This window comes from Haemaphysalis longicornis, unplaced genomic scaffold (assembly GCF_048455015.1).
Source record: "Haemaphysalis longicornis isolate Haplotype H1 unplaced genomic scaffold, Haemaphysalis longicornis Haplotype H1 scaffold_7, whole genome shotgun sequence".
Classification (NCBI taxonomy): Eukaryota; Metazoa; Arthropoda; class Arachnida; order Ixodida; family Ixodidae; genus Haemaphysalis; species Haemaphysalis longicornis.
The window spans coordinates 70839159-70854865 of record NW_027526422.1 but is presented as its reverse complement, the minus strand read 5'-3'; the positions used below and the strand labels follow the sequence as shown (position 1 = coordinate 70854865).

The window sequence follows — 15707 nt, the reverse complement described above, 5'->3', positions numbered from 1 at the left end:
GCCACCATGGGACAGCTGAAGCAGATCCTGCCGGTACTTCGTCGGTACTATTAACTGATCGAAGGTTACTCCTCGTCTATCCTGATAACGTCGGAACAACAGGCCACCTCTGTTTTGAAGGGACACGTTCTTTCTCGCTACCCCTTCCACGTAGGAATTGTGCAGTTCCTGGATACCAGTATCCGCTTCTTGCTCCCTTTGAAACTGGGCCCTGTCTACTCCCAGTAAGCGCTCGAAACTCGTGCACGACGGTGGCAAAACATGCCCCGGCGCATCCAGAGTTACCTCCTCGTCTGCAGACGTCAGCTCTGCCTCCACCGCCTCATTAGCGCTAAGCCCGGAGTAGCTCTCACTCTCTCCTGTTTGCTCTCCCACTTCTCTTTCCGCAAAACTTGTCTTTTCTTTCCCGGTTGACGCCTCACCTCTCAACTGGCTTGCCAGTTTTCTTGCTTTCGAGCGAGTGAGTGCGCTGACCTCTCCTTTCTCGAAGCTGGTTCCTTTCTCTTTCAGGAGCAACTCTGATTTGTTCGAGAATAGGTACGGGTACGCTAGGGGAAGGCTGGCCGAAACAGCGGCCTCTGTTACCAACACGCCAAAAGGTCCCTCGATTTTGACGCGAGCCAGGGGCAAACAAACACTATCTTCCTGTACTGCCTGCCTGATCCATGCGCATTCTGCGATGAAATCCGATGGCTCAACATAAGAAGGATGGACCACGTCCATTGTGGCTGCCGAGTCCCTCAACACCCTGCAACTCTTCCCGTTTACGGTGAACTCTCGTATGTACGGCTTGAGCAGCGCCAAGTTTTCATCGTCCCCGTCCACGTAAGAGCAAACTATACGCGGATTTTGACACGAAGCCGCAAAGTGGCCGGGTTGATGACACCTGTAACACGTGGGGGTTCTGGGGGCTTCGAAGTCTTTCTTTGTTACAGAGTCTTTATCCTCTGTGCTTGTAGCCGGCGGTCGCGGGTACCCCTTTCCCGGCTCCTTCCCTTTTTCGCCTTTCTTCTGACCGAAAAACGGCCGTTTAGGGGCTCCCCCCAAATGGGGCATGTGGGGGGCTCCTCCCTGCCGGTCGTTCCCTTTCCGATTATCTACGCTTCGGTCCCCCTCGAGAAACATGCGACGCGACGCGTACTCATCAGCAAGTTCTGTCACCTTTTCGACCGTTTTTGCGTCTGGCCTGTCCAAAATCCACATGCGCATCGAATCGGGTATGGTGCGAAGGAATTGCTCTAGGCAGATGCACTCAAGTACCTTATCGTGGTTACCGTAGACCTCGGCGCTCTTTAACCACTCGACAAGGTTGAGCTTCAAGTTATAGCCGTATTCTGAATACGACTCCCCTTTCGCTTTTCTAAATCTTTGGCGGAAGGCTTCAGCCGACAACCGATACCTCTTTAGTAGGCTGAGTTTTACCGCGTCGTATTTCTCATACTCCTCTTTGCTAAGCCGAGCAATTACCTCGGCCGCTTCACACGGAAGGAGTGTTAGCAACCGCTGGGGCCATGATTCCTTTTCGAACGACATCTTGGTGCATGTCCTTTCGAAGTTCACCAAGAACAAACCCATGTCCTCCCCCGTCTTAAAAGGCTGAAGCAGGTCTTTTATTTTGAAATTGTCCCTGTCTCCTGCGCCGGGCGACTGTGAGCTGGCGCGAGTGCTTGCTAGTTTCTGCTGTTCCAGTTCAATCCGCTTCATCTCTAGCTCATGATCTCGACGCTTCTGTTCGGCCTCTTCCTCGAGGCGCTTTTGCTCTTCTAGCTCTGCTTTCTCGAGGCGCTTCTTTTGTTGTTTCACCTCCTCCCAACACTCCGCTAGCTCGCTATCATCTGCGTTCAGGGCGCGAATCGCATCGATAATCTGAGGCTTGCGTGTACTTTTCCCAACATCCAAGTTCAATGTTTTGCACATTAAGAGCAAGTCGGCTCTGACCAACGAATTTAGATCCATGACTACTATGCTCAGACACTCGGCTACCTCCCCTGTCCCTTCTCGTGACACACAAACACTTGTCAACGAAGAAAAAAATAACCAGCTCAGACACTTCTAAGAGACACACGAGCCTGGTAAATTTCAAAGGGAGGAAGTCAGACTCACATAGCCGTAGTCATCGGGTTCCGTTGCGTGGTTTGATCCCACCGCTGACAGCCAGTTGTCGTACCGCCGACCGGGTACTGGTCGTCATCTTTGGTAGCGTGGCGTACGTTGACGGTCCGGGACGTTGATCAGGAGACCGAGGCTTGGTGATGAAGGGAGAAGAAACTTTATACAGTTATGTACAGGACATGGTGAGAGCAGATTGGATGCCGCTTCTCGGCTCGAAGCGAACAACCCCCTCGGCGGCGCAGATCGCCGCCCTTTTATTAACAACAAAATCCCCAGATTGCACCTAGGGAACTCAACTCAAAAGTTTGGTCCAATCAGGAACCGGCAGTTCAAATCACGTTGGCCGTTGCAGACGCTTGCCCACGTGACCACGAGGACGAGAAGGTGCTGGCTCCGCTCAGACGGGAAGGCCTTTTGTCCGAGCACGGCACGCACCTGAGAGTGAGTCACATAGCACTCTACCATTTCGAAGAAACACACTCCGAATACGTCTTTGTTGTTCCCCTCACGGAGTGGCCGGTTTGGTTGCAGAAACCCCGTGAAGAATTCGTCGCCTTTTGTCGCTCTGCTGCCTTGCAAGGGATTGCCCAAGCTGTCGCAAGACGTAGGGACGGGGTCTGTCTTCAGCAGCGCGCAGTGCGCGTGGACGACGACCACAAAGGCGTTGTAAGACGGGGGAGGGACGCACAATACGTGGTCCGGGCCGAGTTGAACGTTGGCTGTGTAAACACCATAAGTAGTATTGCAGCCCCTGGCGACACTGGTATGCGGGGTCAACAGTCCGGTCACAACAACGTAAGGTCCTACAGGTACAAGTTTCCCGGAGGAAGTCCGTTTCCCGGAGGAAGTCCAGAAGACAGCGGTGGTGGGGCCCCCACAGCCTTCGCTGAAGATCAAGGGGTCTCCCAGGATGCAGGCCTGTGCGGCGAAGATGTCGGGATCTCGCTGCACTCAGGGAAGGGCACGTCCATAGCAGATGGTTGGTGTCGGCGTCTTCGGCAGGAGCCGTACAGAAGGGGCAGTTGTTACTAAACGGGGCATGGTATCGCGGTGGCCACGCCCGGGTTACCGCAGGAGAGAGGGCCACCCCAACTCGAAGTCTACGTAGCAGGACCTCCTCCCAGCGAGCAAGCCCACTGGGAAGGTCTGTTCCACACGGTGGGATGAGAGCGCGTGTGGCGCGACGCAGATCTTCCTTTAGTTGGAGAAATTGTTCATGTGGCTCAGTTGTCAGCAAGGGCAGGGGCCGTGAACCGACGTAGGGTGACAGGCACTATCCGCCGCAATATGAGTGGTGATAGTATTACGCCGGATTCACGACAGTCGGAGAGGGCAGGGCCACGTGTCCAGCAGGTCATGAATGTCTCTTGAGACAGGCGAGTTGGAGGCTACACGTCGCAAATCCCGTATGGCCGCCAATGAGTCCGTGTAAATTTGTGCCGTAAAACTTCCAGGGGCTCGAAGAAGTGCCGGTAGTAGAGCTTGCAGTCCGTCCCGGATGGCTGTAAGCTCCGCCAGCATGGAAGGCCGGGTGCGGAGTGTTTCATAAGCGCAGTTTTGGTTCACTTCTTAATAAGGGGGGCATTCGATCGTCGTAGTTAAAACGCCGTCTTGGGCCCCAGCGTCCACAAATGCCTCTACAACCTGGGGCTGGTTCACAGCCCCTAGTAATGGTACGCCCGCGGATTAAGCGTCTGCGTTTCCCGTCATCCGACTGCTGAGTTGAATGAGTGGCCGCTTGTCGGTCACTTGATGGTAAAGCCAGGGCGGCCTAGCTACAGGGTGGGCTGGTAAGGCGGGTACAGAGCGGCCCATGTAGATCGTCAACGCCGCTGCCTCCGGAACAAAATTAAGTTTGTGCTGGCGGGCGGAGTGGCGCTGATATGATGTACAAGCTCATCCAGGGTGTTAAGTTGAGCTTCTGCCTGAAGAGATGGGATGGTATAGGCGTTATTTGAAGGAGGCAGGTGATCGTCCGCATTGCAGCTCTATTAATTGCTTCAAGTCGGGCCCACTCCGCTTGGGTCATATGCTGAAATTGAGCCTGATAGACTGTCGAGGCTGAAGTATTGACCGCACCAAGAATCGGGCCATCTTGAAGCAGGAGCCTCCAGACTTTTGTGAAATGCGTCGGATAAGGTGTAGCATTTGACCTGCTTGTTGGCGGGCAGATCGAAGCCACAACGCAGCTGACCCTGACGATGAAATCTCCAATCCCAGCACGCGAAGAGAGGTGGCAGTGCGCACAGGCTGGCCGGAGAGTTGTAGCGAGATCGGTAACATCTCCAGTATACGACGGCCCCAAGCATTGGCCACGGACAGAGTCTTTTCGACTGAAAGCGAGAGACCAGCGTATTCACACCATTTCTGTGTGTCAGTTAAAGCTTTTTGCAGGCTCGCTGCTTGCCGAGACAGGTCTGGGTGGACAGTCCATACTGTAATATCATCTGCGTGAGCCAAGATGCCACGCAAGCGGCAGCAAACTACATTAAAGAGGAAGGGTGAAGGGGGGGTGGTTGCAAGAGGGAGGGATTTCTAGTTACCACATAAGCATGCATTTAAGGATTACTCAGGATCATACAGTTAATATGACGACTCGGATATCACTCTACACCCTCATTACCGGTTTTATTTTGTTGGCTCATGTAGGAGGAGGAGGGGGAACGCTCCCATTGGAAGGCCTTGCTTTAGGCCCAGCTGGAGAGAGGGTTGGTGGTGGGGTATTATGTCTTCGCCGATTTAAGCTGGAAGCTGTTCAAATGGAGAGGTTCTTGGCCGGGTGGTTGGGCTTAGTTGTCGTGGGGAGCAAATTCGCCGCTCTGGACTGGTCGACTGAGACCGCTGCAGTTCATCTTGTTGTGGAGATCAAGCATTTGGCGAGACCGAACACGTGGCGAATCTACGAAGTCACTATTATAATGACAAACGAATGCTGGGGCCGGATTCTCAAAACACCGGCCGTCGTTTTGAAGCGACGCGGTATTTGTGTCAGAAATGCACGTTTCTCTTGGTTCGGGATTACTGTAAGCATGCGAGAGCTCATATAAAACGCGGAGGGCTCCTGTTGCAGGAGCACTCTTGAGTTTTATCTCCGCTCTCGCACGTTTGAAGAAATCCCGAAACCAGAAAAATACGCATTTATCGCGCCAGTAACGCGTCATTTCAAAATGACGGCCGGTGTTTTGGAGAATCGGGCCCTTAATTAGTTCTTGTTTCGTTTTCTTTCCCTTCGACGAGATATGATCATCATCATCGTCTGCCAGATATGGCGGCATGCATTCTCGTGTAAACTAGAGTGAATGTGAACTGTGGACGGCTTGCAGTAGTGGTAGATAGTCCGTGTCTGTGTTCGTCAGGATGCCGAGGCCGCGCATTGTTCGTTCGGATTCGGAAGAACGGGAGTTCAAGCGGCAGCGATTGGAGCGGGAACGGCAGCGCCGGAAAGACCCCCAAGTTCGCGCGAGAAATGCCGAGCGTATGCGCCTCAAGAGGCACGCTGACGCCGAGCTTCGCGCCCGCGAAGCTAGAGAGAAGAGGGCCAGGCGCAATGTGTATGCGGCACGCCAACGTCGCGACAGGGAGGCAAAGAGGGCCCGACGCCATTCCAACCCCGAGCTACGAGCCCGCGCAGCGGGCGATCGCCGCCAAAGGAGGCTGCAGCTGGCCGCGACGGGCGTGTTCGCGTCCCCCAACAAGTCTTCGCGGGCAACCAGTCTGGATGCCCGTGCAGTGTGTGCGATATGTTATGGTCTCTTTATCCCTACGCCCCACCGCCCCCTCTGCAGCGAATGTTTTTCTTGTTATCATGGCTTGTGGCATGTAGCGCAAGTCAGCTAGGTTCTGACCAAGATAGCGTGCTTCGCAACTGTCTAATGAACCTTTGTCCAGCACCGGTCCCTCTAGCGGCCGCCACGGCGAACTAAAAAGGGCAGTAAGGGCACGCCCCCCAAAAATATTTGGCTTTCGTGGAACCCGTGCATGAAATATCCTGGCCCTGCCGTCCCTTCCGCACTGACCCGTCAACCGTACCTCTTACATGAATGTCACGGTAGCAGACGTGACTAATCTGCAGTGCTCAAAGCGCCCCTTCTCTCTTTCTTCTCTCTCTCTTTTTTTTTTTTTTTTTTCGTTTTCGTTACTCCCTCACTGGCAGCCATGTGCTGGCAGCGTAGTCAGCCTCAAACGTCCTTGCCCCTTTCCTTAGAAAGCCATTATTGTGTGGACGTACGAACCCACCACGAGGTGTCGAAAGGGAAGAAAAAAAAAGAAAACGTGCAGCGCTAGGCAGTATAGCAGCCCCCTAAGCAGAAAAATGAGGGGCGCCCTTTTGTTTATTTTGCCCGAGGCGCCTGCCAAGAATGACGTACCGGCAGCCCGCGCATGCACAGATCGCTACTGGAAAAAGGTCCATTAGTGTCGCATGATGGCCGCCATGGGAGCAGTCATTGTTGATTTTACCCAAACGGACCAACCGTTTACGCTCACTGAGTGGCCAGAGACTGTTAATTATTTATAGTGACACTGGCCAGTTAGTGAGCGGAAGCGGTTTGGCCGGTTGCGTCGAATCATGATATACTGCTCCAATCCAGTGCAGCAATCCTTGCTGGTGTCGTTTCGCAACTGCAAGTGATCAGTCTGCCTTGATTGGAGCAGTATGTCTTGATTCGACGCAACCATCCAAACTGCTTCCGCTCATCAACTAGCCATCGTCACTATAAATAATTAACAGTGACTCTGGCCACTCAGTAAGCGGAAGCGGTTGGTCCGTTTGGGTGAAATCAACTATGACTGTTCTAGTGGCCGCCATCATGCGACACTAATTAGACCGTTGCCGCGTGCGTCCATCGGGTCGCGTCGACCAAGGATCGCCCGCTCACGAGCCAATGTTAGCTCTGTCTTATGTAGGTACCTTGAAAAAAATTATCCTGAAATTGGCCGCTAAAGGGACTCTTTAATTACGCCGAGTTTCACTTACAGTCATGGACAATTCAAATGCGAACCGCGGAGCGCATGGCCAAAGATACCGGTGCCGTCACCTGGCAGCGGCCGTGGAAAACGCACGGACATCTGCAGTTGAGATGTCGGGTGCGAGGCTGCGTGTCCCACTGCGATATTTCGCCCTCTCCTCGCTCGCATGCTTGCCTTGTCGCCACGCCGCAAGAGCACTGCAAGCACTGAAAGTACCAGCGCTGCTGCAGCTGAAGGTGTTGGTCGCGTTGAGAGCAATGCAGCGCGTATTTGCTTGCATATGCGGCCAGTGCTTGCGTGGGAAACGAGTTCACGCTCTCGTAAGGCATGCTGTTGAGCTCATCATGCTTTCTTGAAGAAAACAATCGCACAGATATGGAGCCAAAATGAATGCATGCCGCCTAACTTCTGATGGCGCTGCATTGTTTTACATTTGTGGTGCAGTGGCTCGGGAATCGAACAATGAACTGGCCGCTAAGAATGCGTCTTTCTTTAACGGAGTCATGGCTGAGTCATTTCACGGAGTTGGGGCTAGTAGCAAACAATAGATATATCACCAGAATTCCTCTCCAATGATGTAAATAACTGCAAGCATTGTGTGGTCTGGGAAAATTGCTGGCAGAATTCTAATGGTAATAAAAATTTGGAAAAGAGGCAGGTCCAACCATTCTATAGGCAAGGTGCCCTTGCAACCATTTTGGCGGCCTGCTTTTCTCGTTTTTTTTTTTTGGCAGTCCCCTCAGTACTTTAGCGGGCAGCACTGAGCTTGGTTTAGGAGTGACCCAGGTTTACATCGTTATTTGCTCCAGTTACTGAACCCAGCATGCAAAGCTATGTCGCAATGTGACGCCGGCACACACGGCGAGCAGGCGCTCATGTGAGCTGAGCACAGAGTGACAGCAGATACGATATTGCGCCACACCGCTAACAATTCTTTCAGTGCTCTTGCGGCATGGCAAGAAGGCAAGGATGCGAGCGACCAGGGGGCAACACATCGCAGTGGGACACGCAGCCTCGACACCCAACATCTCAACTGCGCATGTCCGTGCGTTTTTCACGGCTGCTTCCAGGTGATGGCACCGGTATCTTCGGCCATGCGCTCTGCAGATTGCATTTGAATTGTCCGTGACTGTACATGTCATAATTTATTTACAGTGGAGTTGTAAACGTTACAGGATCCCCATCTGCTGTCAGTGCATGGCCGCCTACTGAGAGAGTTTGTTTACAAAAAGGGAGTGTCGAGTTCCGTCCGGACAGAAGGCTAAGCACTGCTAAAGGTCCGTCCAGACGGAATGCAATTCAAAAGCAGCCAATTAGACCTTATTTCTCATCCTGAGGTTTGGTGTAGCGGTTGCGCCGCTGCCTACGGAAGTTGTAGACGTGGGTTCGATTCTCCCCAGGTTCTTATTTTTTTTTCTTCTTTTTTTTTGTGTGTGTGTGTGTGTGGCCGTGGCTATACTTAACTCCCCGCTTTACAATTCACGTGGTGAGAGCAGTCGGTCTTGATTTTTACTCAACCGGCCAAACTGCTACCGCTCACTGAAGCCAAGGCCGACGTAGCCATTGGTAGTTACGCCCAATCTCCTGTAAATATTACCAGTGATTAATAATTAAGTGACTCTGGCTAGTCAGTGAGCGGAAGCGGTTTGACCGGTTGGGTAAAAATCAAGACCAACTGTTCTCGCTGAAATATTATGAAGCAGGCAAACGGTGGCGGCTTGGAGTTCCACCTGGATTGAGCTAGAGTTAGCCCAATCATCTGTAATCATTACTAATGATTAATAATTAACAGTGATTCTGGGTAGTCAGTAAGCAGAAGCAGTTTGGCTGGTTGGGTAAAATTCAAGGAGGACTGCTCTCAACACGAGATGTTTCCTTTGGACGAAACTTTAGTGACAGTTTCCGTTCCGTCTGGACGGAACTAGACACTTTCCTTTTGCGTTTTGTCTGGACGGAACTTTAGCACTTGTTATCGTTCCGTCTGGACGGAACGCTAGACACAGCCTTACAGAAAACGTCGGTCTCTTGTTCTTTTGTTTTATCGAAACCATTCGGAAACAACCTATATGAAAATTAATTTAGAATTAATGTTGAGGAAGTTAGGTGTGCGTGTCTTAATTCAATCAATATGATATGTCACCGTACATAACTCGACGTAATTATCCACCAGTGAAGCTTCACTGGTCTTCCATCTTCACTGTCGTAGAAGGGCTCCAAATTTTTTTGTGTTGCTCCCTGATTTGCTGTCGTGCAAAGTTTCAAACAGCATTCGTCAGGCTTTCGGTACTTTTGATAAGCTTAACGTCAAATAACGGGCATGAATTTTCATGTTTTATTTTTTATGTGGTTTACTTTTGTTGTTTTTTTTTCCTAGGTACCCGGGTGGAATCTTCCTCTGCGGCGGAGTGTGCAAGCAGTAAAACTTTGGCTTCGCTCGTAGCGGGGAAGTGCGACTCGCACGCACAGTGCGTGGTGCCACTCATGTTCAAGTCTTCACAGGCAACCTCAAGGACCACATTTAAAAGTGTCGAAGTGCAGACAATGGCTCTAACGAAGATACTTGCAGGTGTGTGGGCTCAATTTTTTTGTTTGCAAGGACGGCAGAGGTTCTTTTTGTTTTCTGCTGTGTGTAAACTTGGGGAGCGGTGTAAATAAAAAATATTGCTATCAGTCTAAATAGTTCTTTGTGGATGATGCCACAGCTATGCTGGTCTTTTGAAATTAGCATCACTTATGGTATATGCAGTTAAATTTCATTTTGCTGGTTGGGGTGTGTGTTTTTGATGCTGAGCTAACAATGCCAATTATTACCGAGGCAATTATTGCCTCCACTTATGCATAGAAGGGTTGTAACAATGTTTGACTACGGTCAAAATTCATCCAAAGCCCTCCGCTATGGTGTGCCTCTTAGCCCAGATTTATCTTTGGTGCATTAAACCCCGTAAGTTTTCGAAGTTTGACTACAGCTCAGCTTTTCTTTTAAGTTTCAAAACTTCTCATAGTACCTTTTGTTCATCGTGTTATTGCCACATTTTTACTCCATCCCTACTATTTTTCCGGCATTCAAAAGAGAGGTCTTACAGACCGTGGGTGTCACTGCAGCAGATACTGCTTGCAGATCTTTATGGTTCTTGTCGAGTTTCCGCTCCACATGATCTCGAGTCTGTCTTTGCAATTTTCTGTCGAATTACTTTTGCCAGTTCCACAGGTGGCGTCTGCCTCTGCCGCCGACTGTGGAAGCAGCAAAACCCGAACGTCTCACTTGGCTGGGAAATGCGATTCACAGACGCAGTGTGTGCTGCCCCTGATGTTCAAATGCGCCCAGGCGAATTTGAGGATCAACTCGCGAAGCGTTGAAGTGCAAACGCTACGTACAGGGCAGAAAGGTTTGTGGGCTTAACTCCTCAATTGCAAGAAGTGAACTCGTTTATTAATGTGAAAGCATTAAATGGCCCGTTGAGCCACAGAGTCACCGTAGTAAATAGCAGCGAAATGGCTCCTAAAATAACTGGTGGTGGTGAGAGAAAGAAGTACAGTAGTAATTGAGTTTACAAGAAAATTTGGGACTGGTTGCAGCTTGAACCAAGGCGCTCCTGAGTGTGAGTCCAGTATGTTTCATTGACACTACCTTGGCTCCGTGGCTCTGGATGAGTAAAGGTGTACTGTAGCTCGAGAGAAATGTTGACAACCGGTACACGCAGTTCGATATACAATTAGTTTGACATTTTTTCTTGGTGCATTGTTAGGCCCAGCTAAGGTAACATAAAGGTTAAGGCTGGCATAAGTGCAACAACATACCCACTTGGGTGGAGTGGCCAGTGACTATGAGATATATCATCAGGCCCTCATGGCCGATTCACCATTGCCTATTTGGTTGCAATGTCAACACAATCCCCATGACTTTGAGAATGGTCGTCTGAAAAATCAATGCCAATTCACCAATGCCCATAACTGTGACGTGAACGTATTCGCTCAAAGGAGCCTGTGCAGTGTTCATTTGGGCATTCATGCTTTTGCATTCACAACTCAGAAGGAGAGCTTACCGTAAAGTTTTGAAAGAGCACCCACCCAAACTACAGAGATATCAAGTAAAAAAATACGGGATGAGCGAACATTTTAGTCAGGTGTGAGAAACTACAGAAAAGTGGCTGCACTGCCAACCAAAACTGCGGCGATATCAACTAAATAAGCCTGACGGGTGGGGTTTGCGGAAGCGGGCCGTTTTTGTGGAGGGAGCTCCCTGAGCTTTCGAAGGCGTCGAAGCTAGCACAATTTTAGAGGGTGGTCGATCTTTGGGGTCTTTTAGTAAATTGAATATTTCAGCCCTAAAGAGGGTGGACGGTGTTTCGGGGGAGGGCGTTCGGGGGAGGGTGTTTTCTCGGAAATTTTTGGGAAACGTAGGGTTTCTTACTCTTTTTTTTTTTTTTTCTTCCTTTTCTTCCTTTCTGCTCAGCCTATATATAGGGTTCTGCGTTTTTGTGTGCTTATTATTGGCCGAATGCGGCCATTGTTATTGTACTTCATCATAATCATCGTCTATCATCAGCACTCATTTCTAATTATCCAAAATTTGCCGTTTAACTTTCTTGCATTGGGAATTATCAGTAAGTATAAATTGTGCCGACATGCGTACATGTCACCAATGACACTAACCTTTTTTTGATACGTTTACTCATCGCATAGCGAATACCCTCTCTACATTAGCTCTCAAAATTGGAGCAACTAGAAACCTGAGCAGGCCATAAAAGAAACCCTGCCATTGTAGTGTCCAGAACGACAGGGGAGGAGGGTAAGGACACGAAGTTTTAGCAAGAATACCTAAAAAAGTCTAAGAGAAAGGACACACCACCCAAACTGTTCACAGGTGGAAATGATGGCACTAACCTTATTCTGTGGGGACGCAGACTGCCATGCTGTGCATTCTCTATGCAGTGGGCTCTTTCATTGACAAGTTGACGCACGCAGGAATTTTTGTGGTCACCTATGAGATAACACAACACCCCTGTTGGGTATTCCACCTGGAGTGAGGATGATTAAGTAGCATTTTTATGTCAGGTCACACTAACAAACAAACACTGCACCTTTTACCTTATGCAGTAATGGCTGTCAGCTAAATGTGCACATGGATGCACTTTTCTGTGTGTGCAGGTTGTCGGCTGTTTGGCGGTCACCACTTTGAAGTACCGTGAACTGCACGTGGGTACACACTGCACGGCATCGGGTTGAGCCAACCATCTTTGGTAGTGACGTTCTCTGAGGACCTGTGGAGACATGTGGAAGAGCGGCAGCAATCCTCTTCAAGGGACAAAGCCCTACCTGAGCACCCCTTTCATCATGAGGCTGCTTCACGAAAGGCCTTCGATGGCATCCACCGAGGCACCCAGACCAAGCCAATCAGTAAGGTTTGCAAGGTTTTCTTTATACTGTACCTGCAGCAAAACCTGCAGCAAAACTTTATACTGTACCTGCAGGCACATGCATCCCATTATGTCACAATTAGATTGGTCACCCGGGTGTGATGTTGTTGTGCTAGCATAATGGGGGGGAGGGGGATTTCACGTTCGGCTGCTTTGTGATTACATTTTGTGCGGCAAAAGGTACAGTAGATGAGGTTAAGGCAACCGGGGAGATGGGAGCTTTGTTTCCTTGTGAAATGTTATGCATCATGCTTGTTTTCCAATGTACAGTTGTCAATAGGGTTTTGTAGGCCTGACAGTAAGGTAAAATGTTGAACTAATGGCGCAGGTCGAAAAATTGAATCTTACAGTTGAAAGTTACAGCAAAAAGAAAACGGCTTAATTTTAAGGCTGTCTGAAAATTCTGCCAAATATTGCGAAGTGGAACTTGTGCACAAGAGCAGTTTTCACTGAATAGATATTCCCAAAATATGGAACAGCTTTTAATGGTCACTTCAGATGGTGACGAAAAAAAATATATATATCCTGTTTTCAGGTTTTCTGCATAATAAAGTGTTGATAAAGATGCAGTAGTTTTGGTGCCCTATACACATATTATTGCATAAACGGAGATTATGCGGTTGTAGGTTGTAAGGGGTTGGGGTCCGGAGCAGGGACACCCAAATTGGGAACAGTTGCTATACGACCTCGTTTGTCATTTCATGCAATGTTTTCGTATGTGCATATGTGCTAGTAATTAACTAAATGTATTCAATATTTACGTACAGTGTAACCAGGCGCAGGTGGTGTGGTAGTTTTATAGTGACAGCTGTCTATAGTTTTTATAGGGGTACTACTCCTCGCTCTTGGAAGTCAGCGCCCGTCTGTGTCTGTCGTGTTTTCTAGTTTTTCGTCCCATTTGTTCGCACTGTTCGATTTATTTCAAGGCTTTGCTTTTCTGTTTATTTTCAATTCCTGAGTGTGCATGCTGCATTTTTTGCATGTGTGCGTGTGTGTTTCTGTGCCCATGGCTACAAAGGGAACATCTAACAACAGGTTCTCATCCTTAGAGGGCATCTCATCTCATCCTTTAAGGATGAGATTCTAACAAGACTAAGCTATGGTCTCTTGCAAGGCTGCAGAAGAAGAGTGAAATTGCGGCTGATCTCCAGTCATATTTAACATTTTACTAAATTGCCCAGTAGGTCCCATACCACCTCTTCAGCCTTAATCTGTAGGCTGGCACATGACCAGTGCTGGTTCCCATTTTTCAGCAAAAGGGCCGTTCGAGCAGCCTTTGTTGGATAACTACGTAGTGCCAATAGCATGTTGAAAAAAGCCTACGCATAGCATCGGAGCTTTGCAGTAGGTACAGTGCTTTTGTGTGCACTTTTGTTGTAATTGTTGCGCTGCCTTTCCTATAGCTTATGCTGCGCTATATAGCCTGCATTGTTTCAGATTCAGGACAACAAAAAAAGGAGTGCCATCACAGGGATCTATCTTTGTGGACTGCCAGTGTAAACAACGAGTGGACTCATTATCAAAAATTCCTACAGCTTTCTGCTCAAGACATCAGTCGATTGGATCATTGCACAGGCGAAGAGGTAATAGAGCACATTTTGTTTTTCATTATAAGTCCATTGCTTTTTATGACCACACTGAAGCTTAAAGGAGCCATGAAGAGAAAATACAACTTCGTTAAACTTGAAAGAACTAGGATTCAGTATCTCACTAAGCTCCATTACAGCCACAAAAGATGTTTTTTAACGGAAAAAAAAAGCAACAAGTATTTAGAAATGCTCAAATTTTGCGCCACAGTGACGTGTTATGAGCAAGAATGATGTCATACAGGCCAACAATAAAACATAATTTACAGTGCATTCAAGTGATGCAGTCAAATGGAACTATAGGCCCCATTACAGATGTCCAGTCATGTGTCGTCGCGACAGGTCAGTTAGGCGGCCGCCAATCGCACACAAGGTTCCGTGACGTCACAGAAAAGTTGCGGGAAATTGGCTAGGGGGTCGCGACTGCTTCACATGTTTTCTTTCCGTTATTAGTTCGAAGATTGCGATGATATTGGTATCATTGTTATCGGGACTAAGCAGTCTTTCTAATAAACCCAACTTGTATTTGGTCTTCATGGCTCCTTTAAAGGGACACTGGAGTGATTTGCAAACATTGCTGGATTACTAGCGCAAATTGTAGCCTGGTCTCTAAGCCATGTTTTGACCACTCTCACTGCGTTTACGCCACTTTATTCAGTAGAAAAATCTATTCGAAAGTGCTATCCTCCTCTGCATCCTTCTTGCCGATTTCTTATGGCGTTTCGTATGACGCAAAAACGAGATGGCTTGGCATGACTGTGCTACAGCACGGCTCGCCAACCCTCCAACAGAATCGGTCGGCCCAGCGTTTAGTCGGCCAGCGGGTTGTCGCAATTTGTTTGCTCAGTTGAAACTAAGCGCCACAGCACAGTTGTGCCTGGAAAAATGTGCTTTTAATTTGTCAGTTTGTAGACTGTATCAAGCACTAAGTCCAAGTCGCTATGCGACGCTTCGCTGACTGGTGCGCTAGTATAAAAATTTAAGGCCAATTGAAGGCGGGAGGAGAGTCATAAAAGTTAATACACGTACCAAGGAATTAAAATCAACCAGAACTTTTATTGTACAGCGTAAAACCAAGGTGCGGGAGGCACCTTTTGTGCTGGGTGTGCTGGGTGCTGGGGTCAGCAGCACGACCACACATCTGCGAACACTTTTCTGTCTAAGGATTGCAGACGCTAGACACAAGATATTTGGGGGAATTTGGCGGACGCTACCTGCACGACCGCTATTCAAGAAACAGTCATCTAAGCTGCTGGGAATGCTAAAACTAAATAAAAATGTAAACAGGCTATACATTTCTGCCCCTGGCAGCTGCTGGCTTATGGCCAAGTTGTTTGGGGCACTAGGTATATTGTTTTGCAAGGTGCAAGTTTTTGGAGTTGATTTTTTGTTTGTTTGTTTGTTTTTGAGCAATGTTTTCTATACTGCATTCACCATTTTTGCGTTGTAACGTTCAATTGCTCCACGAGCGAGTTCGCAAAACGCGTGTAGACTGACACTGACGCGCGAGCGAGTTCTGGTTGGCGTGCTGTTGCCATAAGCACCAACTGCTTGCAGGCAGTGAGCACAGGCCAGAATCAGCAGACCGTTCATCTGGTGCGAGCACGCTTTTTACGATATAGGC

General features: G+C 48.9%; 1 protein-coding gene across 1 annotated transcript; it reads left to right on the top strand.

Annotated features, from left to right (window-relative positions):
* Positions 1 to 5398: 5398 nt before the first annotated feature.
* On the top strand, positions 5399 to 14171 carry LOC144145912 (uncharacterized). Its single transcript, XM_077677750.1, has 5 exons — positions 5399 to 5845; positions 9455 to 9646; positions 10281 to 10466; positions 12229 to 12477; positions 13935 to 14171. The coding sequence occupies exons 1-4, from the start codon at positions 5470 to 5472 to the stop codon at positions 12267 to 12269; spliced, it is 795 nt and encodes a 264-aa protein (XP_077533876.1). The 5' UTR covers positions 5399 to 5469; the 3' UTR covers positions 12270 to 12477; positions 13935 to 14171.
* Positions 14172 to 15707: the final 1536 nt, after the last annotated feature.